The sequence below is a fragment of the Spea bombifrons genome, chromosome 1, assembly GCF_027358695.1.
Source record: "Spea bombifrons isolate aSpeBom1 chromosome 1, aSpeBom1.2.pri, whole genome shotgun sequence".
Taxonomy (NCBI): domain Eukaryota; kingdom Metazoa; phylum Chordata; class Amphibia; order Anura; family Pelobatidae; genus Spea; species Spea bombifrons.
Genome location: NC_071087.1, coordinates 128,158,095 through 128,182,423, shown reverse-complemented (window position 1 = coordinate 128,182,423; position 24,329 = coordinate 128,158,095). Strand labels below are relative to the sequence as shown.

General features: G+C 39.6%; 2 protein-coding genes across 3 annotated transcripts; one reads left to right on the top strand and one right to left on the bottom strand.

Annotated features, from left to right (window-relative positions):
* Nucleotides 1–1,895: 1,895 nt before the first annotated feature.
* On the top strand, nt 1,896–12,955 carry WSB2 (WD repeat and SOCS box containing 2). The gene is made up of 10 exons (XM_053473377.1): nt 1,896–2,352; nt 2,438–2,463; nt 7,347–7,518; nt 7,918–8,165; nt 8,698–8,829; nt 11,188–11,288; nt 11,540–11,712; nt 11,822–11,938; nt 12,108–12,215; nt 12,685–12,955. The coding sequence occupies exons 2-10, from the start codon at nt 2,457–2,459 to the stop codon at nt 12,848–12,850; spliced, it is 1,224 nt and encodes a 407-aa protein (XP_053329352.1). The 5' UTR covers nt 1,896–2,352; nt 2,438–2,456; the 3' UTR covers nt 12,851–12,955.
* RFC5 (replication factor C subunit 5) lies at nt 12,669–24,275 on the bottom strand. 2 transcript variants are annotated; one of them, XM_053473401.1, is made up of 12 exons: nt 24,165–24,275; nt 23,188–23,252; nt 22,612–22,748; nt 22,273–22,352; nt 21,657–21,730; nt 20,823–20,982; nt 17,937–18,018; nt 17,513–17,642; nt 17,106–17,183; nt 15,688–15,742; nt 14,826–14,947; nt 12,669–12,806 (listed from the first exon to the last, which is right to left on the bottom strand). In XM_053473401.1, exons 1-11 carry the CDS (start codon nt 24,212–24,214, stop codon nt 14,851–14,853), a joined length of 1,008 nt encoding a protein of 335 aa, XP_053329376.1. In that variant the 5' UTR covers nt 24,215–24,275; the 3' UTR covers nt 12,669–12,806; nt 14,826–14,850. The 2 variants fall into 2 exon arrangements, with proteins under 2 accessions (XP_053329376.1, XP_053329367.1); XM_053473392.1 differs by lacking the exon at nt 12,669–12,806 and having other exon boundaries at nt 14,656–14,947.
* Between the last annotated feature and the right edge of the window lie 54 nt (nt 24,276–24,329).

Here is a 24,329-nt window from a genome sequence, read left to right as displayed (position 1 = left end):
CCTTCCCCGACTGTCAGAGATCAGAGTTCCAGAGTTCCTGATCGCTGACAGCCGGGGAAGGTATTTGCGACGGACGCATACAAACCCCCGCTGCCAACTCCACCTCCTCCCGGCTGCCGCGGAATGAGACGTCAACCCGCTGCCCCGGCAATACAGCAGGAAATTGGAAGCACCGGTAAGTAAGTGTGTGTGTGTGTGTGTGTGTGTGTGTGTAGGGCATTTCTGGAATGCCTTACACCCCTATATGCCACTCTGGCACTTAGGGGGTTAAAAGGCATATTATGGGGCAGAGTGGCATATAGGGAGGTATAAGGCATTTCAGGAGGCAGAGTGGCGTTAAGGGGGCATTTAATAGAGCACTCTGCCTCCTGAAATGCCTTATACCTCCCTATATGCCACTCTGCCCCATAATATGCCTTTTAACCCCCTAAATGCCAGAGTGGCATATAGGGGTATAAGGCATTTCTGGAGGCAGAGTGCTCTATATAATGCCTTTTAACTCCCTTAATGCCACTCTGCCTCCTGGAATGCCTTATACCTCCCTATATGCCACTCTGCCCCATAATATGCATTTTAACCCCCTAAATGCCAGAATGGGATATAGGGGTATAAGGCATTTCTGGAGGCAGAGTGGCACATAGGGGGTCAAAAGGCATACCATGGGGCACAGTGGCATATAGAGGGTTAAAAGGCATATCATGGGCCACAGTGCCATATTGGTGTGGCAAGCCTGGGGGCAGATGTGCGTAACTGGGGGCAGGTTGGAAAATACAAGGAAATAAAAACAAAAAAAATATTTTTCTCAATCATAGCTTTTATTAAAAAAAATAGTTTACATGAATTAACATTTACTGGTAAAACTTTTTTCCTTTAGGGTCGTCTTATATTCAGGCTTTTTCTTTTTTTCCTAAGTTAATATTCAGATTTTGGGGGGTCGTCTTATAATCAGGGTCGTCTTATAATCGAGCAAATACGGTATAATCCATTTTGACAGGGTCTTGTGGTAGAATTAGTGCATGGAAAGAGTTGAAATACCCTGGGACTCAAACATATATGGTTTGATGGGGTAAATTGAAGTGGCCGGCTTCACCAATCTCCCAAATAGGAAATGGGCATGCAAAAAAACTTAAAAAAACATTGGGTATTTCTAAACACAGGATAAATGTTAGAATCTGTTTAGCAGTTTCATTAGCTTTTGCAGATGAGTAAAAGATTTTTCAAATGAAAGTGAGAGTACTTTGAAAAAATATCAAATATGGTGGGTTTTTTAAAATCATAAATTCGATATGATAAAAAATAATGGTATCTAAAGAACGTCCTGGGAAAAACAATATATAATGTGTGTGGGTGCACTAAATGAGAAGAAAATTACAGCTAAACACCAACACTGTAAAATGTTAAAACAGCCTTTGTCCCAACGTGTAAAAAACGTCTTGTCATTAAGGGGTTAAATGTAAACTTGGATTAGTGAACAGGATAAAATCAGCCTTTTTGAGCTGCAATTGCTAGAGAAAGAGAGACATTATAATCTTTGTATTGTTTATAACGTAATTACATTGTATTTGAGAAAAAACCCTTTTATTTGTCTTGCATGTTGTTATATGCAACGCACTTGCTAGTCTGACAGGCGTGAATAAAATCAGTTATAACAATGTAGATTGTGTGCAAGCAAATCTTTGATTAGCACAATGTAAAGAAAGAAATATTTAAAGTTTATAGACATGAGCAGACATGATCCTATACAAGAAACGGACATAATGAGCATGCGCTGCTCTGTGACTGCCCATTAACAAAGGAAAACAAGTATGGAATGTCGACTCTGACCGCACTACCCACAAACAAACACTAGATGCCGCTCGTATAGCGATCCGTTCTCTACCATGAATCTGGTAATACCTGCTGGTCATATGACCGGAAGCAGCTGCGATCATCGGTTTTCACGTCTCCCTGTACCTTTCCCATGGGAACTGTGAGTTCACTATGTGCCACGAACCCTCCCCAATTAATGGGATCCTGCTATCGGTGAGCTGAGGCGACCGTGAAGAACGCTCTGTGTGGAGATTCGCGTACAGCAGCCTTTACCGTATGAGCTGTTCCCCTAGCACGTCCATCACACACACACACACCCACTCACTGCAATATGAGTCACCCGTCTCAGCGCAGGGACCTCACACCCCACATTTCAATTGCAACATTCAGTCTGACCCCAGCCTACCTTCCAGCCATGGGGGATATAAGTGCACCTTATATATTGTAACCCCCCTGACAATCACACCGACCTAAGCCCAGCTCTCACATCCCCTGGATCTTCTTTGCAGGCTGCACCTTCTATTGCTTTGTCTGTATTCCTGGGTGAGTAATTGGACATGGAAAACATTCTCATTTGGGTTTTTCATAAATCCAGTTGCTGATCTGTTGTGTTTTATGTATTTTGCAGATCTGACCTACAGGACACCATGGAAGGTGAGAATGTCAAATATTACAAATAACCCTTGTCTGAGCTGTCTGTATTTAAAAGTCTACGCTATCACTTTTTTGTAAATAAATGCAGCTTTTGGTACATATTGACTTTTCCCCAAAATTGTTTATAAATTGCATTTTTGTGGTTTATTGGATACACTTATTTTTAATGAGACACAGAAGCGGCCACTGATAGGTTGTTGCCATAGAAACCTATAAAACATCTTAATGGTGTCTGATTTTTTTTATGTGATTATAGATCTAAGGCTTGTTTGATTAGCATACTAGAGAGTGCAATTATTATTTTGTAAGTGGAACATCACCTTAAACCAAGATACAAGAGCGCTGACATGGATGTATATGATTTTACTCATTATGCCATTTGAATGCAATTCTTGTTCGTTTTAACAAACCTTTGTAGAAAGAAAAAAAGTATAACATACACGTTTTAGCTGATCATACTGTTTAAAAAATATAAAAGTTTGGTATATTGTTTTACATGTTAAACTGAAAGATGCTTTTCTCACTAATATATTATTATTATTATTATTATTACTAATATAGAAATATTTAGAAGAGACAGGGCTCAGGATCACGATCCAGTGGTCTCATATTATTTGCTGGAATGATGTTCCAACGATGCTTCTGCTGAACCCAATAAATTGCCAGAACCTTGTAATGTAATCTTAGAACGTTGTATATTTTCTACTGTGGTTTGCGGGCTGGCACGTAAATCATTTAAATGCAGTGCCTACGACGTGACTTTTATTATATTTTTGTAGGTGAGGAACATTTCACATAATATTACCAGAAAATAAAAATTGAACCGCTAATTAAAGGTGTAGTCTTTCCATTTTCTAATACCACTCCTTACATTTTAGAAGTGGTGAAGGGAAATGATTGACACTTTCCTATTTCGCCTTTTGCCATATATGTCTTACGTCCAACTTCTGACAGATTGACGGATTGGTTATGTTTGAGCTTCATTAGCAGGTTAACTAAACATACCGGTTGTGGCACGGATTGTACACCATTCTGAACTTGTCATCTTGCAGTAATTATATGCAGCGCCTGATACTCCAGGAGAGGTTATTGTTGGGTACATCTGTAGAGGAATAGGGGCTCTCTTAGGGAAATGGGGGCTCTTTTAGGCAATGTCTGGGACAGCTATTCCTTTCACTTCTAAATAAAAAATATGTCCGACATAAGTCTGTTCTTCTGTCAAATATTGGACAAATATGTAACAAAATACTAGTAAAATAGCGAGCATTGTTATCCTAGATGGACCCCGGGTGTTTATGGGATCATGACTTATGCGCACTGCGTGCTTCTTAGATGTGTAAGGTTGGTGTTGTAGTTGTATCTGCCGTCGGTCTATAAACTGCAAAGATTCATGTGCCTTTCAATGGGATTTATTGGTGATCAGCTACTTGCTTGATACATTTCAATGTGATCTGGTGAGCAAAGAGATTTTTTCAGCTTCCTCTCTAAATTATAATATACTTTCAAACTGTCCTTAGTTCTCGGAGACAGTCCCTGATAAGAAAAATGGATGTAGACTTATTAGACCAAGAGAAAACTGAATCCTTAGTCAAAGTTGATACATCTTTTTCTATTCTGGCCCACTAAAAAGGTAACATTACATAAGCTTCCAGTACCTCAGAGGTTTCTTTCTCAGTCCTATTACAATTTTTGACCTATGTTTTAACCCTATATAATGCTTTAGAGTTTTTGCAGGCAGTAGTTCTGAGGCTGCTGCTTGGGGTGCACTACACACAATCCTCTACTGCCCCCAAGTGTGAGTGGGGCATCATACTAGCATATTGCAGGTGCTACTCAATGAATGGATACAGACAAGTAACCATCATGTCTCTTTTTATATGGATTTCACACTCTTGTAGGTGGAAAACAACACTTCAGTATACATACAAATACAAATGTATATACACTATGTGACCAAAAGTATGTGGCCACTGGCCAGCCCTCCTAATTATTGGGTTTGTGTTTCGACACATTCATTGCTATAAAATCTAGCACATAGGCAGCCATCTCCATAGATAAACATTGGCAGTAGAATAGAATGTACCAAAGAACTCAGTGACATTAACCCCTTAATGACAAGCCTGTTTCTTGTAGTACACTTTGGAACAAAGGCTCTTTTAACATTTTTCAGTGTTGCTAAATAGATTCAACTATTTGTCCTGAGTTTAGAAATACCCAAAGTTTTTGTGTTTCGGCTTTTTTGCCTTTTTTCTGCGAGTTATTGGGCAATAATTACAAGTAGCGTTTTGCTAATTCAGAACCATTTCCCCCCCCAAATCTGGTCATTCTGCCTCATGTGGTATTTGAAACATCTTTGGAGCTGGGCAATGCAATTTACCATATATTTTTGACACCCCAGGGTATTTCAAATGCTAGTATTTTAACCCTTTCCATGCACTTATTCTTCCATCAGCCTTTGTCAAATTTTATGGTAGTAATTTTTTTCTTGTATTTTTTTCACACACATTGTATTTAAGGTATTAATTTACCGCTCCTGGTATATGTCACTGTCACACAACATGTACAGGCTTTGTCATGAATGCATTGCATCGTGAGCCTGTATATGTACGCGCTTTGTCGTGAAAGGGGTTAAACATGGCACAGTCTTAGGATGCAACCCTTTGCTACAAGTGAGTTTGTGAAATTCCTGCCCTGCTAGATCTGCCCCACTCCACTGTAAGTGATATTATTGTGAAGTTGAAGCATCTAGGAGTAACAACATGAAGCTGTAGACCAAGAGTGAAATGTGTAAAAATTACACTACATAGTTTCAAACTGCCTCTGGAAGCAACATCAGCACAAGCCGAAGATCACTATGACCAATGCCAAAATGTTCGAATCCTTTAAGTTACATTTCTGTCCCGCCAAGTTTACTGACTTTGAGCTAGTTGGCTGTATTGACATAGACTGCAAATTGATTGTAGTGCAAGTGTTTTTCTAATTCTTCTGCCTTCTTCTATTTCTTCTTGAAAAGGCTTTCTGGCTAGGATTTCTGTAATTGGAATAAATGAGAAAATCAAACCTTTCCTTTCAAAAGGTTATATGTCTTCTTTTTTATTATTCAATGTGGATATATTTTGAAGAGGAGCCGCTGATGTTCTGTGTTCTTTACATGGGCTACTGCCAGCAGAGTGTTTATCTTTAATTTGCTGATCACCGATGATTGTAAAACAGATGATACACTATAAAAGTAGCAGTGTGGGTAGTTTTTATAGGTTTTGCATGGGAGTGGGCTGATGCTATCAGTCGTCAGAAGAAAGTGACCTGGCTGTGGGGTGAGCTCTCTTGTCCTTCATTGATATGGTGAGAACGTTTTATCGGATTTCCTTCCTCCAGAGGACGGGAGAAATTCTGTCTCTGGGTTTCACTTTCATTAAGCGAGTTGGCAGCACTTTCCTCTTTGAGGGGGTGAGAGGAATGTACTGTTTAAATCTTCTCCTGTGAACTGTGATATTACATATATAATACAGTCACATGTCTGGAATGTCCTTACTCAACCCACGCATTTCAGATGATTTCAGGTTTGGCTCATGAACAAAGCAAATATGCTTCTTGGGCAGCTTATAGCTGCATGTATTGCTGTCTTGTGGGCAAAGAACTTTAACAGTAGTTCCAACAGCTGTACAGGTTGCTGTGTTTACGATAGGATCAATGCACAAATACTGTTAGCTTTTTGATGGACAAAAAAAAAAAGGTAGCTTTAAATAATCTTTTTATTTATGTTAAATGCTGTGGCAGCAACAGTTTCGCTTCAAAGTATGGTCTAGTTTTCTCATATGTGGTGGCACATCAGAGTCCCTTGTAGCATGAACACCCTTTCTGTGGTTTAGTGGAGGCTGCAGAACATGTGCTGAGCCAACCAGCCATCATGTTACCTGCTCCAGGCAGAAGACTTCCATGTTTAACCGTACGCACAAGACTGTAGATCAGTCATAGACTGGTCAACAATTTCTTTAGGCATAAAAAAAACAACAAAAAAAGTTCTGATTACTACTATCTACTACACATCTAACTATGTTTTGAGACTCAACTCATTGTTATGTGTGCCTTAACAGCATATTGTGTCTGGTCACCTACACAGGCTGCATGTGCAATCTAAATGTATGCGCAACCACATCTATCGGACACATTTATTAAGAAGATTAAGGAGTTTTTTTTAGCACCATTATATCGTGATGGAATGCGCAGTTTGAATAGTCTGACTTTTTCCTGGGGATAAGATGTCAGAAAGTGGGCCTCTTGTCCTGGTATCCTCTGTCCTATAGCCTGTGGTGTTCATGTGCCCTGTTTAGTACCGTATTGGCTCGAATATAGGCCGCACTTTTTTCCCCCACTTTAAAGTGGTGGTGCGGCCTGTATTCGGGGTCTAGCGCCCGACGCCCGGGACATGCAGTCCCGGGCGCCGGGCAGGCAGCGGGGTTAGGATACAGATCCCCCGCAGCGGTGCAGGGGACCTGTATCCTACTGTCTGATACGCTCAGACAGCCTCCCCTGCCGGCACTTTCCACGGGGGGGGGGGGGGGTGCCGGCACGGGAGGTTGTCTAAGCGCATCGTGCGGATGCGTTTTACCTCTGCACCCCCCCCAGACTTACCGGAGCAGACTCCCGGGTGTCTTGCGGGGTCGGCGGGGGACGTCTACGCAATACAACTTGTTGCGGCCTATATACGGGGGCGGCCTATATCCGAGCCAATACGGTATATAGTTGCATATTTGTCTAAATTATTAGAAACATATGAATTGAGATCTTAGCACCTTAGAATAAACAGTTTGTAGTGCTTGCATTTAGCAGACATGTGGTACTGAAATGATTATCTGTCGTTTTCTCCCCATTATATTCTCCAGGTGTCACTGTACTGTTGGCAGAGTTACGTCCTGGTAGGGAACAGCCATATGACTGGAAGTCTAGTTGCGAGACATGGAGCGTTGCATTTTCTCGAGACGGTGCTTGGTTTGCCTGGTCTCAAGGACATGGCATCGTCAAGCTTATTCCATGGCCACTGGAAGAGGACCAACTGTATGTATTTCCAATAAGCAGATTTTATACCGTGGGTAGCATGCAATTAATCTGTTTTACTGCTTCCTTTGAGGAAACATTAATCTTTTTTATGTATATTTTGCATTAAAGTATATGAACTACTTTATATACATTAATAGAGTAGAAATAGTGTCTGGGTGATGCAAAAAGTCCTGATGTTGAGGAATTAATAGGGGGTTTTAGGGGAAGGTTCCAGTTCTTCGTTATATTCGGTAGTGAAGTGAAAAAACAAGTAAATGTGACAAAGTTCAGTCTTATGACATCATTGCTGGTGTCACTTGCAGTCTGTCCCAGACTCTACCATATCTGTGTTGTACTGTTAAAACTTTGCTGTCATTGTTAGATAGGTGTCTGCAGCACCTTTTTTTCTCATCTCAGACGACCACAAGCCTTCAGACCAAAGAATCAGTGCTACAAAGAGCTCAGAGGACAAGGCAGCTCAAAGGAAAAGACTTTAAACTGTGGTCAGATAGTTTGGAGCTTGGCTTTTGGCTGTTCACCTGCGCCTGCGGGCTGGAGGTTGTGGCCACGCACTGTGAACCAAGAAGTGGGACCCCGTGAGACGTTGGTGCTTTTGGCAGCAGGTCTTAGTGATGGTCATGTCAAAGTCTGGAATGTACATACAGGTAAGCCTAAACTAAACTTAACTGCTGATGTGCTATTTTAAAGCAGTGCCTGATAAGGTTGTGCAGGATATAGGAGTCCGGCATCTTTAATGTAGGAGCCGGGGAATACTCAATATTAGGTTTTGGTAGTAACAGTTTTAGAAGCCATGGTGCATTAGATCATAGGATTTCTCAATTGCACTTTTCAGCCTAAGGTATCTTACATTCTATCAAGAAAGTGTTTCATATTATATGTTAAACAAAGTTAAATTAAAAACAGTACACATCCATACATAGAAGTTGTTCAAAATAGGAAAATTTTGATTAATATATACTGAAATAAAACGTTGGTATAATTGAAATTTTTTATAAATGTTGCTCTAGGGTTAAATATCTGAGATGGAGTACAAAATGAATCATAAGGATATATAGGGTCTTTCTAGCAGATCTGCTTCTTGAAGTGTTTAATTTGGTTTCAGATTCGTTATGAGAAGGTCTCAGTGGGAGAGGTACGTTATCACTAGTTCTTGTTGAACTTTTAATTTTGACACAGGCCGTCTTCTCTTCAGTCTCTCTGGTCACCAAGATGTTGTGAGAGATTTGAGCTTCTGCACTAATGGCAGCCTGACACTGGTCACCGCATCTCGGGACAAGACCCTACGTGTATGGGATTTGAAAAAAGATGGTAAGACCTCCAGCATTGCTTACGTTTTCCTTTGGAAGTGTACATTAATGTAGAATATCTTATGGAAACAGAAACCTATGCATTTCATTATATAGTAGTATAGGAACGCAATGTAATAACCGGCATTCAAACATCAATATCTTGAGAAACATACTGATACTTAAAAATAAATAAATAAATAAAACGTACCCTAGATACATATATGGTAAGTTAAAATTTGCCACCTCAGTCTGAGAATGAGAGCCTTATCAAGATTTCAATCAAGACATTGCTCTGAAAAGGGATGTGTTTGATGTTTGACCTATGTGTAATGAATACAAATTCCAAAGGAAGGCTTGGCGCTTGCTTTCATTTTTATAAATTGACTCTACTGTCCTAGTCGCATACTGATTTTGCCCTGGCAGTGCTTGTGGATGAGCATTGTTTTGCAATGGTTAATTGTATGGATCATTGCATTTGACTATGATTTGATGTCTACTAATCCAATAAAAAGTGCTCACATTGCTTGGTGTTTTAACTCCTGCCAGGTTCTTTTTATCTACCACTGGTGCTAAATCAGTGGGGTTTATCGTCTAAAGGGAGATTTGTGTGTCCAACTACCTTACTACACTACATAGTATGATGGTTCCTCTGGCTGAGCTGGCCCTGTATAATGCATAATTCAGTGGGAGAGGAGACTTCAAAGAAATCTAACCGATTGAACTGTATATTATCGGGGCCAGACAAACTCTTCTTATCCCAAATGCTCACTGAAGTCGAAGTCAAAGAGCTGAAACCCTACTCTCCATTAAGTGAATATATTCTCGCATGGTACCCGACAGGCCTCTCTGTAGTCTACAGCCATATGGAAACCGTGAAACAGGCTAAGCTCTGCCACATTCGAAGTGGAGCAATATAAGGTCTCTGCATGGTGTTTCTTTAAACAACTGCATGGATAAATGTAAGGCTTCAATTACAGTATCAATAAAATCTAACATGAGTTCATTTAGGGCAGCATAAAGTAAATGTTTTAACTGTGGCTTGTAAATAATTCCAGGAAGGGATGTGTCTATAAACACACCTAACAGACACATGGACTATTTTAGATCAGAAGTCACATAGTAATTGTTTGCCGTTCAGGGTGTAGTTAGCATGAATGACTCAAATAGTTCTGAATTCTGCAGCCATGTTTTAAGAAAGTCCACTCCCTGTTGTCATGTAGACGATAAGCTGCACTTAAGGTATCTTAAACATACAGGAACGCTTCTTGAAGCTCCATTATTTTTACTAAAGCAGTACAATAGCTCTGTGATTCATTAGCTGCCCTCGGAAGCAAATGCATTGAGTAATGTGATGTGGCTGCAAATGCTTCCTTCGCCTTCAAACATGTTAAGAGAACCTGTCATTTTAGCAAAAAACAAATAATTCCTGTTTGTTAATGAAAAACATAATCAATAGGGTAAAATATCAGAGAATCAATTCCTGATGCATGCCAAAAGAGTGCAGTAACCGTAAGTTTGCAGTTAAGGCTTAGTTCAGAGACTTCACTCTGTATTATTAAAGAGCGAACCCCAGGGAGCTTTGAGCTGGCCCTGTATAATGCATAGTTAAATCAGGGAGATGGTTCTTAAGAAATTGCTTGATGTTCCAGCTCAGTCCTTCATGCTGGCCATTTATAATCTACAGCAAAGCCAAGGAGTTAAAATGATCAACTAATCTAATAAATACATTCCAAAGTTAATCAAGATAAAATGCCTCAGGTAATTCCATGTTTTATTTTTAGTTTTTTATTGATGGGCTATGTTAAACAAAAAATCCTCAAACCTTTTTAAAATTGTCCTACTCAAGTCCTATAAAATTAAGTTAAGTAGTTAAGGACTAGGGAACCTGTCTCCTCGTGCCCATTGATGCCTTTAGTACATTGTTGGAACAGCCACAAAGAAGAGTTCCACTTTAACACTTTATTGCAACATTTGTTTACTTTTGTTGACAATTTACAGTTTTAACCAGGTTGTTAAAGTCGGGTATCGCTGCTAATACACATTGGAGTGAAGCGGTATAGTAGTTGTATATTATAATGACACCTCAGTTCCTATGGATCAGTCATTATATTACATTGTCTTGTAGAATATTACTGCATTGCACAGCAGAACACGGTAAATGGATTATTGATCATCCGTTTGCAGTCTGAATTGAATGCCTTGTTTTTATTCATAAAGCATAAAACAGGCATTTGCCAGTAGCCAGTGAAAGGTTTAATGTAAGCATTTGATATTTATTTGTATGAGTGCCATTTTTTATTTAGTACTTTGGACTTTGCACATTGTATTTTTTTTAATGCAAATAATGTGTACTGCCTGCTTACTCTGTATCCTATAGGTAAAGTGATCCAGGTTCTTACTGGGCATAACCAGTGGGTGTACTGCTGTTCCATCTCCCCAGACTGCAGCATGTTGTGTTCTGCTGCAGGAGAGACCTCGGTAAGACACTAAACCGGGATCTTCATATGTTACATGCTGCAGTTCCCAATCCTCCAAACAGCCCCCACCTGGCTGCATTTTCCAACAGCCTTAAATCATCAGAGTTTATATATGGCATCATGTATAACATTGTTTGGTTATTCTTTTGAAAACTGGAATCAATTGAAACTACCTTTCAAAACCAAATAACAAGGCTCTTTGAGCTGTTCACATTCCTAGCTAATGTTTCTTCTCCTCTTGCTAACGTCTAGGTCCTGCTATGGAGCATGCGTTCTTACACTTTAATTCGGAAGTTAGAGGGTCACCAAAACAGTGTAGTATCGTGTGACTTCTCTCCGGATTCTGCACTTCTAGTCACAGCCTCCTATGACACTACATTGATTATGTGGGACCCCTATACTGGAGAGAAGCTGAGAGAGTTCCTGTAAGTAATTGGTTGTGATTTTGAAGTATGCCTTATATCGATGTATTTAGTTTAAATGACGTCAAATACCGTTCAAAGTTGAGGTGCAAATCTTGGTTTTCTTCTTTAGGCATGTTTCTCTACAACCTGATCTGGATTATGGTACCACAGAGCCACAGCTTAGTTCTCTGAGATCTGTCTGCTTTTCCCCAGAAGGGTTATACTTGGCTAGCTTGGCAGATGACAGGTAAGAAGTAGCTCTGCTGTGAAGCTTATATTTCACTAAGCAATTGTTTAGGTTGTTACTGCATTAGCCACATGTATACTTCGAGTAATATTATGTTGGTTGTTTTATATTTTGTATGTATAAACTCATTTTATATAAGAACATAATAAATCCTATTATATGCATTAAGGTTTCTGCGAATATGGTCTCTAGAATTACCAGATCCAGTGTCTGTTGCGCCAGTTACAAATGGACTGTGCTGTGCCTTTTTCCCACATGGGGGGATCCTTGCTACAGGGTAAGTACATCAAAATCTAGGGCTGCAAAAGATTCTGCTATACAGCAAAAGAGCAGATGATCAGTCCATAGTGTATGTAGGCAGGCACTTGGTGGAGACTTTTGTCTATAGCGCAGCATCCTTTAGACAAAGGATGGATTATTGTTGCAAAATTTAATGGGAAAGTGCTGCCCCTTCAGCTTTTAGTCTTTTTGTTTGTCAATTATGATTGTTTCGGTGTTTCGTTCTAAATTTCTCTGCATGGCAGCCCGTGACACAGTGAATAGTATCTAACCAGTTTTCTGTTTCTTTAAGATGGTGTTTTTCATTGTATATTTATAAGGTTATTTTTTAATGTGTAAATGATGCTTACATTTATCTGTAAACAACATCACATGGGTTTATTTAGCATCCGTTAACAAAAAAAAGTAGTACGTATCATATGTCTGTTCTTGTGATTTTTTTTGTTAATACTTTTTCTGCCTTCCAGTAACAGAGATGGTCATGTACAGTTCTGGACATCGCCTCGAGTCCTTTCCTCGCTCCGCCACTTATGTCGCAAAACGCTCCGCTGCTTTCTCACCACTTATCAGGTCCTTGCACTGCCCATTCCTGGAAAAATGAAGGATTTTCTTACCTACAGGACTCATTTTTAGCTCTTTGGTGTAGGAATGAGTATAGGAGCTGAAAATTAGTTTACCCCGTTCTATCACCAAGAGCTGAAGAATACACTACTAATAAACCTGATTTGTCACTAGAAATTGCTATTGCTTTTGCGAGGATAAAAGCAATTCTCATCCATCGGGTTTTGGAGTTGCAATGAAAGACATTTTACATGAATATTTGAAACACATTTGATCAACGGAAGGAGAAAGGGGACACATTTGCTATCTGTGCCACAGCTTGTTTTGCACATTTAGCATAACAGACATAACAATAATGAACAGTGCATATAAATGGTTAGTTTGATCATTTAAAAAAAAAAAAGTAAACTTATGATCATCATTCAGGCATACATTGTTTAACCCAGACAAATCCATTACGTATCTCTGTTATATCTCTATGGGAAATTGCCATATCCTTTTTGCACACCATTTATTAGTACCCACGTGAGCTGCCTGTCTTAACGATTGACATTGGTAATAGATAAAGGGCAGCTAAGTTGACTATTTCTAAGGAGGTAGTACAGTGCACACAATGATTTTCATCCAAAGCAAGTACAAGCAGCTGTAAAGTGACTGCACCATGAAAAGTACATCAAACCAGCATCTCCACAACCGGCTGAAGCAGGGATATCCTACCCCAGTATAAATGTTTAGCATGGGCCAAACAATATACATTTCACAGCTGAAGACTAGAAATCCAGCCCGTTTGGATTTTCTTGCATGAAATGCTAACTCCACCCTGTGTAAAACCTAGTTAAATATGGTGCAGGAAATAGTCAACTCGCTTATTCAGCAGAGGAATGCGATCTTATCAGGTTTAAAGTTGTGTGGAAGTGGATTCATTTCCCAGCAGGACAATGATCATAAACACACGTTGAATAGGTTAAAGGAAAAGCAAGGCATGCAAAGTTGTACAACTTTCCCATTCCAATCACCAGACCTCAGCCCCATTGAACATCTTTAAGAAAGGTGTTGCAAAGGAAAGATGAACACCAACTCTCTGATATAGCTATGCGTTATGAAAGACCAATCCTAGTAAGCGTCTATTGCAAGATGTGCTGGGCTGGTCCAGCATTAATGCAGGTCTCATTAAGTATGCAGCATTGCATTGTCAATAAATAACGCAGTTATATGAGGACTCTGAATTGGTGACCTCTCCTATACACACGCCTGCGTTTGTGAATACACTCGTGTGATCTTTTATTGAAAATCAAGTTTAAGAAAGCATGTTCTCGGTCTCCTACAAGGCAAGGGTCTGATAGGATGCTGGCATGTGCTACTTAACTATTAAATATACAAAGTCACTCAGTCACCCTTTTAGTGCAAACTAATAATTTTCTCATCTCTAAACTCAAACTAGTGTTGCAGTTTTACAAAAGGGGGACCATAAAGCTTGCCACTAAAAGTGAACCAGTCAGGAAGCTATTCCTACACTGCTAAATTCTGGTAAGTTATACATTGACATATTTTAAACCAGTTTGCTAATGAATATAGCATTTACAAAGCTGTAGGTAACTTCATCCATTTCATTGTGTGCAATACATAGAGCAAACATTATGAAGGAGACTGAGCAGTTCTTTGCTGCAGGGTTTTTTCCCCCCTAAGCTGACACGATTTAAGATGGTGGCGTTTTTGAAAGTGACTACATTCCCCAGGATGGCACAATGGGAAATAATCAGCATATGAGTTATTTAAGGAAATGTGCGACAAACTACAGTCCCGTTCCAAAAGGTTCCACTTTCTGTCTCAAGACATGACTGTCGGTAGTAAAACAAACAATATTGTAATAAAAAAAATATTTAAAGACCTTGCTTATTAAAGTCAACTTCTGTATGTATTTATTTACAACAACAAAAAAAACACAAATCCAGCTGTCCATAATTGTGATTTGGAGTAAGCACCCTTCAATTGTAACTCCTTTTGCTTGCACTATTTTTTTTCTTTGTAGTATATAAAGTATATATACTTTTCTGAAAGCTGCATAGTAATGTTTATGCTTCAGCAACAATCATGTCTCGAGTGACTTGGAAAGCAGCTATCAGGGAGCTAAGCTGAATCTTCTCGCTAGTTCCCAAAGCCAATCTGTATCTGTGATTAAAAAAAAAAAGAACAGTGTGGTGAGATCAGAAAATTTCCCCCCAAAAAAAGGACTGTGTTAGATAAAAAGACATGTACAATATGTATCAATTCAGTAGATTAATTGCAGTTATTTTTTAGCTAAACAAATATAAATCACAAGGTGCGAACACCAATAATGCATTATCTGTATTTGGTAACAGGATAATGTATTTGTAGATCACTATTATAGCTTAGTTTTGCGTACATTTTATTTTTACCCTTCACACAGGGCAGACAATGCTTTTTGCTTTAACAGCTTTATAGCCTCTGTCAAGGGTGTTTTTATTTAGTGCAAAGTATCCCTAGCATTAATTTTGACGCACCTACTGGGATTCTGGTATATTAGATAATCGGCATTTGTTAATTAACACACTGCTTACTGAATTAAAATTACAAGAGCAGGAATGAGCCTAAACTTGTGCATGAATCCAACGCATTCTCCCCTAGCAGCCAGTTTTGGATTTGATCTGGCCAGGATGATGGCACTCCAATCTTAATGGGCCATCAAGCAGAAAAGGCCACAGTTTAGGCTCCCTGTCGTGTTTCATTCACAGGGGATAACTAGATTACAAAATAAATGTGGTCATTGCGTGTGTGTGTGTGTGTGGGGGGGGGGGTGTCCTTAATTTAAGATTTAGTTGGGCTCACACACACACAATAGATTCTACAGCAAATATATATTACCATTAACCTGCATTTAAGTTACTTACTCTATATCAGCCATCTTAACTAACAAGTGCATTCGAATGGAGGATGGAAAGTCCACTGCAGGAAGAAAATAGCATAGTTATACATAGCCCTTTTTCAACCCATGCTGGTTCAAATAAGTGTTTTCAGCCTTCACTATATACATACAATTAAAGCAATTCACAAACATGTTTTCTGCGTTGTTATACTCTTTTTCACTCTTTATGCCCTGCTTGCCTCCTGGCATGAAACTGACTATTTCTGGATGGTCCATACTTAAGAGTATCAGTCCGTGCCTTCACTGCAGCACACCTCTAAACACAGTTATTCCACCAGAACACAGAGTTGCTGCATGTCATAGTGTATCCTTGTGTTCAGCTATATATTTCAGTGCTTCACAGCAGCCCATGCCAGAGAAGGCACATACATCGCTAAACACATTCTGCAGGTGAGTATGCGGTATGAAGAGCCAACACCTGCAAACCTTTGCGGTACAGATTCAGGGAATATATGTTAAAGGCAACTTGCAGTGGGCCAATGCTGACAGAGAAATATGAATAATCACAAGCTTAGAACCTCAGGAGGTCCCTTCAGATGTTGACAGAACATTATTGGCACTTGCACCAATGCTTTCTTAATAAGGGAAGATTTCACTACAGTCATGTCAGTGATCAAAACTAGACATGAGAAATCCCTTCAACTGTTTTCAAAATACATTAAGTTACTTATTCCTAAAAAAAAAAGTTTGTAATTTGTACAAATCTAATGCTTAAGATACTTAAGGCTGGTCATCCGCAAAAAAAAGTATACCATGCAAGTGAGTGAGCTCCCCCTGCTGGTCAAACAGTATGTGCAGGCAGATAATTAACTTCATGTAGTTGCTGTGGGAACCATGCAGTGAGATGGGAAGAATCACCAAAGAAACCTGCCACAAACAGATGGTACTTGGCTCAGGACAAGGTTCCCACTGCGTATTCCCACTCCTCAAAACAGCACAACAAGGATATCAGGTATGCTTTTTTACACCAGCTGGAGTCGGGAGAGACTGCACAGACGTCAATCCCTGGCTCAAGGGAACAGGAGGGGGGAGAAGGAAAAAAGAAAAAAACACATCTAAAAAGGAAATCCTCCAAGAGAAAGTTACATGACAATAGGCACATACGCCAAAATGCCAGCAATTTGGTATATCCTGTGACCATGTTAAACTAACAAAACACTGGAATAGGTTCACTAACCAGGGCTAATCTATGTATCGCCCTCAATGCAAACGTTTTTGTATGCCCAATTCACACACCAGGCATGCAAAAGTTGGGACATTTCTGGCAACAATTGAGTCATAGGTCAGTTTAGGACGGTTGGTATGTAATCATGAAAATATTGTATTTTTTGTTGTACTAAAAAAGCAGCAGGTGAGGAAAAAGTGAAATACACATTAATTTACCTCTATGTACGTAAAGATGAACTTCTGTCAGAATATCATGGAGTGCTAGCCCCTTCAAGGTTTTCAGTTCCATTATGTCTACAAGTAATATCTTAAGGAACATTAATATTCAATGGAAAATAAAAATCATATTTCTTTGAGAAGTGAAAACAGACAAACACTGGACTTCAACACTGTGTGTGTGATACTAATTGTATCAAAGGTAGAAACGAGATGTCAAGCTACGTAGCTGAAGTGAAACGATTATCTGCTGTGTTCTTCCTGTGTTAAAAGGCTAGTGTGGCATTTAAGTGAAATGCGTAGCAGAATCAGACATCTCTCTGGAGCTCCACACCACAAGTGTAGCTAAATTACATCATCAAATACCATTTACTAACAATAGAAACCCATAAAGGGACAAAGGATACTCTTATAGGCAGTACTGAAGTCCTTATTGAACATCCAGTCAAGAATATTGGCTATATCAGACCTCAGTGGGTGTCCAGTACAAGTGTACACGGTATCCTCGGTCACAGTTCCATAAGCCATGTTTGTACTCTGCAAGGCAATTTTCAGACGTTTATTTTCCCCCCGTGTTATAAGAATGTCTTTTGTATTTGATTAAATACGTTTGGGAAATATTGGCTGGGTGGATTTCATTTTTACCCAACATTAAATACATTCATTTGGCACAATGGTTCATTTAAAAGTAGACATACAGTCACTATAAAACCAATCAATTGCCAGATTAAAGGAATCCAGTGTAATTCATCATTAAAATGTTGAATTGCCCGTTATCAAAATCAGCAAACCATAACACTTTTATATTTTGTCTCATGTGTGAATCATCACCTGTAGTATATTGAGTGCTCTACGCATGTCTCCATTGGACAGCGTCACCAAGGCCTTCATGCCATCTGGGCTAATGTCCACACTGGGTTAAAAAAACACAAGCAGACAGAAATTATAAACTTGGTCATCGCAGGCGATTCATCACAAGCCGTATTCAAAATACCGCAAAGGTACCATTGCTTTTTCTAGGCTTATTGTTAAACGCAGACTCCAAACGTTGCCAACATTTCAAACAGTTGAGACAGAGTGCGCCATTGTTGATTTACCTTTGCTATTGAAAGTTAGCAAGCTTGAACTTAACTGGCATCCTGAAAATCAGAATCGTGGCTTAGCCCCTACTCCAGTAATATCTGTTCTCGGTAAATACTAGAAAAAAGGAGGACTGACTTATCTATGTCCTTGATTAAAAAAAATCCTTACAGGAAGGGTCTATGAATGGAAATACAGGTTGAGTATCCCTTTTCCTAAATGCTTGGGACCAGAAGTATTTCGGATCCTCTTCTCACCTGTGTTTACTCCGGTCCGAAAAAAGGAGCGAAAGCCTGAACAATGGACCCAAAGCACTCTGGGACTGCAGGGAGTAGCCTGAAACGTCATGACTTTAAACGGGTGTAGAAAGCGATCTACGAGATCGGCATCAGGGGCTATGTCAGGCCCCTCCCCGGGCCGTTGATGTCCACCATACATTGATGCCCGTTTTAAAAGAGCTTAGGAGGCTTAGGACCGCTCTGCAAGATGGCAGCGTCCTTTAAAAAAAATAAACGTTTCCAAGAGGGTCTCTCTTGAGCCTCCTGAGAAATCTGGCTCCCCTTGCAGGTTGAATACAGGTATTGCATTCATCCATGCAAGTCAATGGAGCCCAGCTTTCTAATCACACCGTGATTAGTAAAATAAATTTAAAAAAAGGGGGGGGGATGGTAGCATGCAAAAATAATTCTCCACTGATTTTACAAAAAAAAAAAATGTACAAAAAAAATAAATGTACATGTCCAAATTGTGGCCTTTTAGCCCCCAAACAGCCCAACAAACCCATGCATAGGAGGTATCACTGTACACACATTACCACAAAGTTTGACAAAGACTGGTAGTAGAATTTCTGCATGGGAAGATTTAAAATACTAGCATTTGAAATACCCAGGGGTGTCTACTCTTCAAAAATATATGGTTTTATTAGGCACATTGAATTGGCCAAGCTCAAAGATATACCAAATAGTGCACGGGCACAGGATCACCAAATGTCAAAGTTCAACATTGAAAACTGTGCATGCCCCAAATAGCGAGGCAAACCCATGAATGGATGGTATCACTGTACTCGGGAGATGTTGCTGAACACATATTGGGGTGTTGTGTGACAGTGGCATATACCAGGAGCTGTAAAGTTCACACCTGACGTAAAATGTGTGTGGGGGGAAAAAAGGCAAAAAAAATTACTACCACAAAGTCTGACAAAGACTGGTAGAATTAGTGCATGGAAAGAGTTAAAATACTAGCATTTGAAATACCCTAGGGTGTCTAGTCTTCAAAAACATATGGTATGATGGGGTTAATTGCACTGGCCGGCTTCAAAAATGTTCCAAATAGCACACGCAGAACAGCAGAATTACCAGATTTGGAAAAAACGGTTTTGAAAGAGCAAAACATTACTTGTACTTATTACCTTCATAACGTGCAGAAAAAAAGCATTGGGTGTTTCTAAACTCAGGACAAATAGTAGAATTTATTAAGCTGGTTTTCATTTGCTTTTATAGATGAGTAAAAGATTTTTCAAGTAAAAGTCAGAAAAAGACCTTTTTTCTCAATTTTTCACCATATTTTATACTAAATGATATGATACAATCAAAATAATGACATCTAAAGCCTTTCTTGTCCTGAAAAAAACAATATATTGTATTTGCTCGATTATAAGACGACCCCCCAAAATCTGAAATAAATTTAGGAAAAAAGAAAAAGCCTGACTATAAAACGACCCTATAGGAATTTTTTTTTTACTAGTAAATGTTAATGTAAACTACTTTTTTCAATAAAAGCTATGATTGAGAAAAATATTTGTTTTTATTTCCTTTTATTTTCCAACCTGCCCCCCAGTTATGCACATCGGCCCCAGAAATGCCTTATACCCTATATGCCACTGTGCCCCATGATATGCCTTTTGACCACCTATGTGTCATTCTTCCTCCAGAAATGCCTTATACCCCTATATGCCACTCTGGCATTTAGGGGGTTAAAAGGCATATCATGGGGCACAGTGGCGTATAGAGGGTTATAGAGGGTTTCTGGAGGCAGAGTGGCATAAAGGGGGTTAAACCGCATATCTGGAGGCAGAGTGGCATTAAGGGGGTTAAAAGGCATATCATAGAGCACTCTGCCTACAGAAATGCCTTATGCCCCCATTTAACACCCCCCCCAACTCACCGGTGCTTCTGACTCCCTGGCGTGTAGTCGGGGCAGCGGGTAGACGTCCAGAAGGAGGTGCCGTTAGCAGCGAGGGTTGTCTGCGTCCATTGCGCATACACCCTCCGGCTCTAAGAGAGAATTCCCTGCACCACTGCTGGGAATTCTCTCTGACAGCCGGGGAAGGCCTGCGAGATGGACGCAGACCTCGCCTTATAATGAAGCAAATACGGTAATCAGGCAAAAACTTGTGTGCATTCAGTAAATGGGAAAGAAAAAAGGGACAGCTAAACACGAGCACCACAAAAAGGTTAAAACAGCCATTGTCATGAAGGGTACAAAAATGAAGTCACGAAGGGGCTAAAGGAATAATTTCAGTTTAAAATGTTATTATTATAGTGCCAGACAAGTTGAATGTACAACTAAAAATAAGGAATGCTCCTTTGTTTATATTCAGTCCAACATAAAATGTTTAAATATTGTATCTATAGTCACCTTTCCTGTTCCACTACATGTTCCAGCCTGGGAACCATCATTTCTGAACTCAGTGGGCCAAAGCGGAACCTTGTACATCTTGACTGCAGAGCCGGGATTATTTTCGACAGGTAGTTGCAGATGAGGCAGAAACGTGTATTTTCTGTGAACTTTTCAATCACTACAGTGAAAACCCAAACAATATTGTTATGATCTCTAGAGTGGTAGCAATTAGCTACCATCATCCACAAGATGCAACCATAAGGAGCACTCCTTTTTAGGATACTGGCTGAGGATAATAGGGGACCCATGATCCCAAATGTTTTACACCACCAATGTAATAATCAAAGCTGGTAAAACAAAGGATGCGTTCCATATAATATATTTAGCAAGGACAGAGTGATGGAGTAAATTGCAATGCAGTTCAGGTCATCATTTTCCAGAAACATAAATGCAATAAATTAATATGATCATTGCTAAATTAAGGAAGCACTTTGACATGTTGCTTAGAAATAAAAAGATAAACAACTGACATGTGGAAGGTGATGACCTAAAATGCTCTAATCCATAGATACTGTCCCTTCCACAGCACTGTTGAAGAAACAAATAAGAAGCAGCGCATTTCATGAAATACAACAAACTCCAGGTGTATGAATATTTAAAGGATTATGGAGTCAATATTTATTAGATCCACCAGTTCACGGTACGACAAAGAGGTTTGCTGACTTCATGAATATAGTTTAGCAGCAAAAAGAAACGGCAGATTGTTACGTCTATCTCAGGATTTTAGACGAAGACCTGACAACTTTCGTAGGTTTTGCAGCCATATGGTACAGAATCTGTAAGCAAATTTACCTCGTCTCAAAGCGTTCTGAGCATCCTGAGTCATTGCATCTGCTTCATCTAAGATCACAAGCTTGAAGCCTTTTCTGTTAGGACAAAATAGACACATCAGATGGACGCAAACTAGTAATTTTCAAAATATGAGAGGTAACGTTAATGCGTTGCAATCAAAAGGTCTTAACATTTTGACATTGTGTCACTGTACATTATAAATCAACAACCCAAGCGAGTATCTTATGTATAGTATATAGTAAAACAATTGAGATGGCACTCAAGAAGCGTCATACATTTAATGACGTTTGAGCAGGGTTAACCTAACAAGCTGAAATGTTTCAGCACTCCTAAGTCTGTGTTCCCCGCCATTGCTAAATGGACATGTAAGGATTTAGCAATGTGGGCTACATGAAAGGAACACAGGTTCATTAAATTAAATCAAGCACTTATTGAAATGCCATACGTATATAAAAAACAAAGATGCATTGGTAAAAATCATTAGTTGGTTAATGGTGTTGAGGCACTCAGCAAATGGCCAGCCATAACACGTTCCATGATTACAAACGTCCTCCTCTGATTTTTAGCGTATATAAAAACGGTATGCCATTTGACAGTTTCCATATATACAACTTACTTGAAAATGGTTCTTGTGCTGGCAAAACTTAATATAGGTCCTCTGACAATATCTATCCCCCTGTCATCTGAAGCATTCAACTACAATACATTAAGAAACAAAACAAGCCTTAGAGCAGATTTAAGACATGTAGATAAATGCAGAGTTGGGCTGAATATGCAGTGAATCCTGTCTAACCCCCTCCCTCAACCATGTGTAGCACCAATGAGTTATTGACTCATTCACTGATGGATGTCTCAATGTTTTGAGATGCACAAGTACACTTTTTAGCAGTTATTAATGCAAAATTGTATTACAAACCCTCAGATTGCTGTGTAAGAGAATTATCAGAATGAATACCTCTAAAACCATGGAATTGAACTCTCTGTCTTTGTACAGCTGTTTTGCACAGGCTAGAATTGTGGAGGTTTTCCCAGTCCCAGGGGGTCCATACAGTAAAAGATGAGGCAGCTTGTCTTCACTGATAAACTTATGAACTAAAAGGTGGATAAAGCAAAGTTTGCGAAATTGGTATTCATCTGAAAAACATGCCTAACGCGTGATACGCCATAACTGAGTGTATCAACAAAACAAAAACTATCATAAAATATATTTTCCCAATTGGCAAAACCATTTTTGTACCTCGGATGTGCCATGATTATGTGGATTACATCTTAAATTTACATTTGTGAAATTACCCAATAACCATGTAGGCATCCTAAAAACACAGCCAAACCATTTTCTCCGAGAATAAACATCAATGTGCTTTTTAGATTATAACAAGCGTAATATATACTATAGAGAACCTTCCAAAGGTGAATTCTATCAAAATGTGAAACTGTAAAATGACATAACTTGTCATACAAAAACCTAAAAGTTGAAATAGACATTTAACCTTAAAATGAATTGGCAGGAAAAATAGTGGACGCTACTTACTTGTGCTTAAGATGTCTTGGTGGGAAATCAGATCATCCAGTGTCTGGGGTCGATATTTTTCCACCCTGTAAGGAATCAGCAGGACTACAAGTTGTTTTCTCTTAATCTACAGTTGATATCAGGTTGAATCAAATTAAAGGTGGAGATCATGTAAGGAGCTAGAGTTTCTTCTGACCTTGCAGAAGAGGCCAACATCATATAGTTCGATAATACATACAGAATTCTTGAGACTTCTTTAGCGCATAAACCCCTCAGATTTTATCTATTCCGTTCACGCTTTTTCAGAAGGCTGCGCTCATACCATAAGGGTTCTAGTTTCAGAACGATGGAGAACATGCCTACCTATAGCAGTTCTAAATTCTAAGCAGTTTACAATCACACCCTTTTAGGTCGTCACATACAACATCAGCTCTAACAAGGGTCTTAACATTAGGACATTAGGGCATTAGGGGCAGCTGCAGGAAGCTGGGGGCCAATTGCTTGAGCTGTCAGACCCCTGACTGTGCCCCACGCACCAAGAGTCCTAGTTATGACATTGCTTATTATTTATTATCAGACATGCTGAAGATGTTTGTGACCATATCACCATTTTATTGCTATGCAACTTGCACACAAGCATCGCACAATGACATTTGGAGAGACAATTGAGAGCCACAGTAGGGTTCATACATGGGGATAGAGCCTCTCATCACACCTTGTTAGAGCATCACCACCATTTGTATTCCAAAAAACGCTATATGTTGGTCTATCATCCTACTCACACTTGTTGCTGTTTCTACCAAAGCAACGTAATGAAATGCAAACAGCAGCAACAGCAAACAAGGGGGAAAGCCTTTGGGTCAGCAACACAACCGTAATAGTAATTACGGTAACTACCGTAACCTGAAACGTAAACAACATTCATAACAACATGCGTTTGGCAGCGAGTACCAGGAAAAGTGCCGGGCACACCCTGTACACGCACACATATCTCATACCATGGCAAGTTCCTGCTTTGCCCGGGCTGCCCCTTTGTCTCTGATACCATAATGGACGTGCCGCTAATGATAACACCGAACACAAGAGTAACGCCGTGTACAACTCAAACAACACACCGTCTTCAGCGCGCGATGTCATAAGGCGGAGCTCAGAATTGGCGCCAC

Excerpts from the sequence above, each read along its gene's own strand:
- WSB2 (XM_053473377.1), top strand. Across the intron at positions 8,830-11,187 it reads ATGGGATTTGAAAAAAGATG|GTAAAGTGATCCAGGTTCTT; the intron begins GTAAGACCTCCA and ends TGTATCCTATAG. Across the intron at positions 12,216-12,684 it reads GGGGGGATCCTTGCTACAGG|TAACAGAGATGGTCATGTAC; the intron begins GTAAGTACATCA and ends TCTGCCTTCCAG.
- RFC5 (XM_053473401.1), bottom strand. The coding sequence starts at position 24,214 with ATGGTATCAGAGACAAAGGGGCAGCCCGGGCAAAGCAGGAACTTGCCA. Across the intron at positions 22,749-23,187 it reads CCAAGACATCTTAAGCACAA|TTCATAAGTTTATCAGTGAA; the intron begins GTAAGTAGCGTC and ends TCCACCTTTTAG. Across the intron at positions 14,948-15,687 it reads GTTAAGATGGCTGATATAGA|ATACAGATTGGCTTTGGGAA; the intron begins GTAAGTAACTTA and ends TTTTAATCACAG.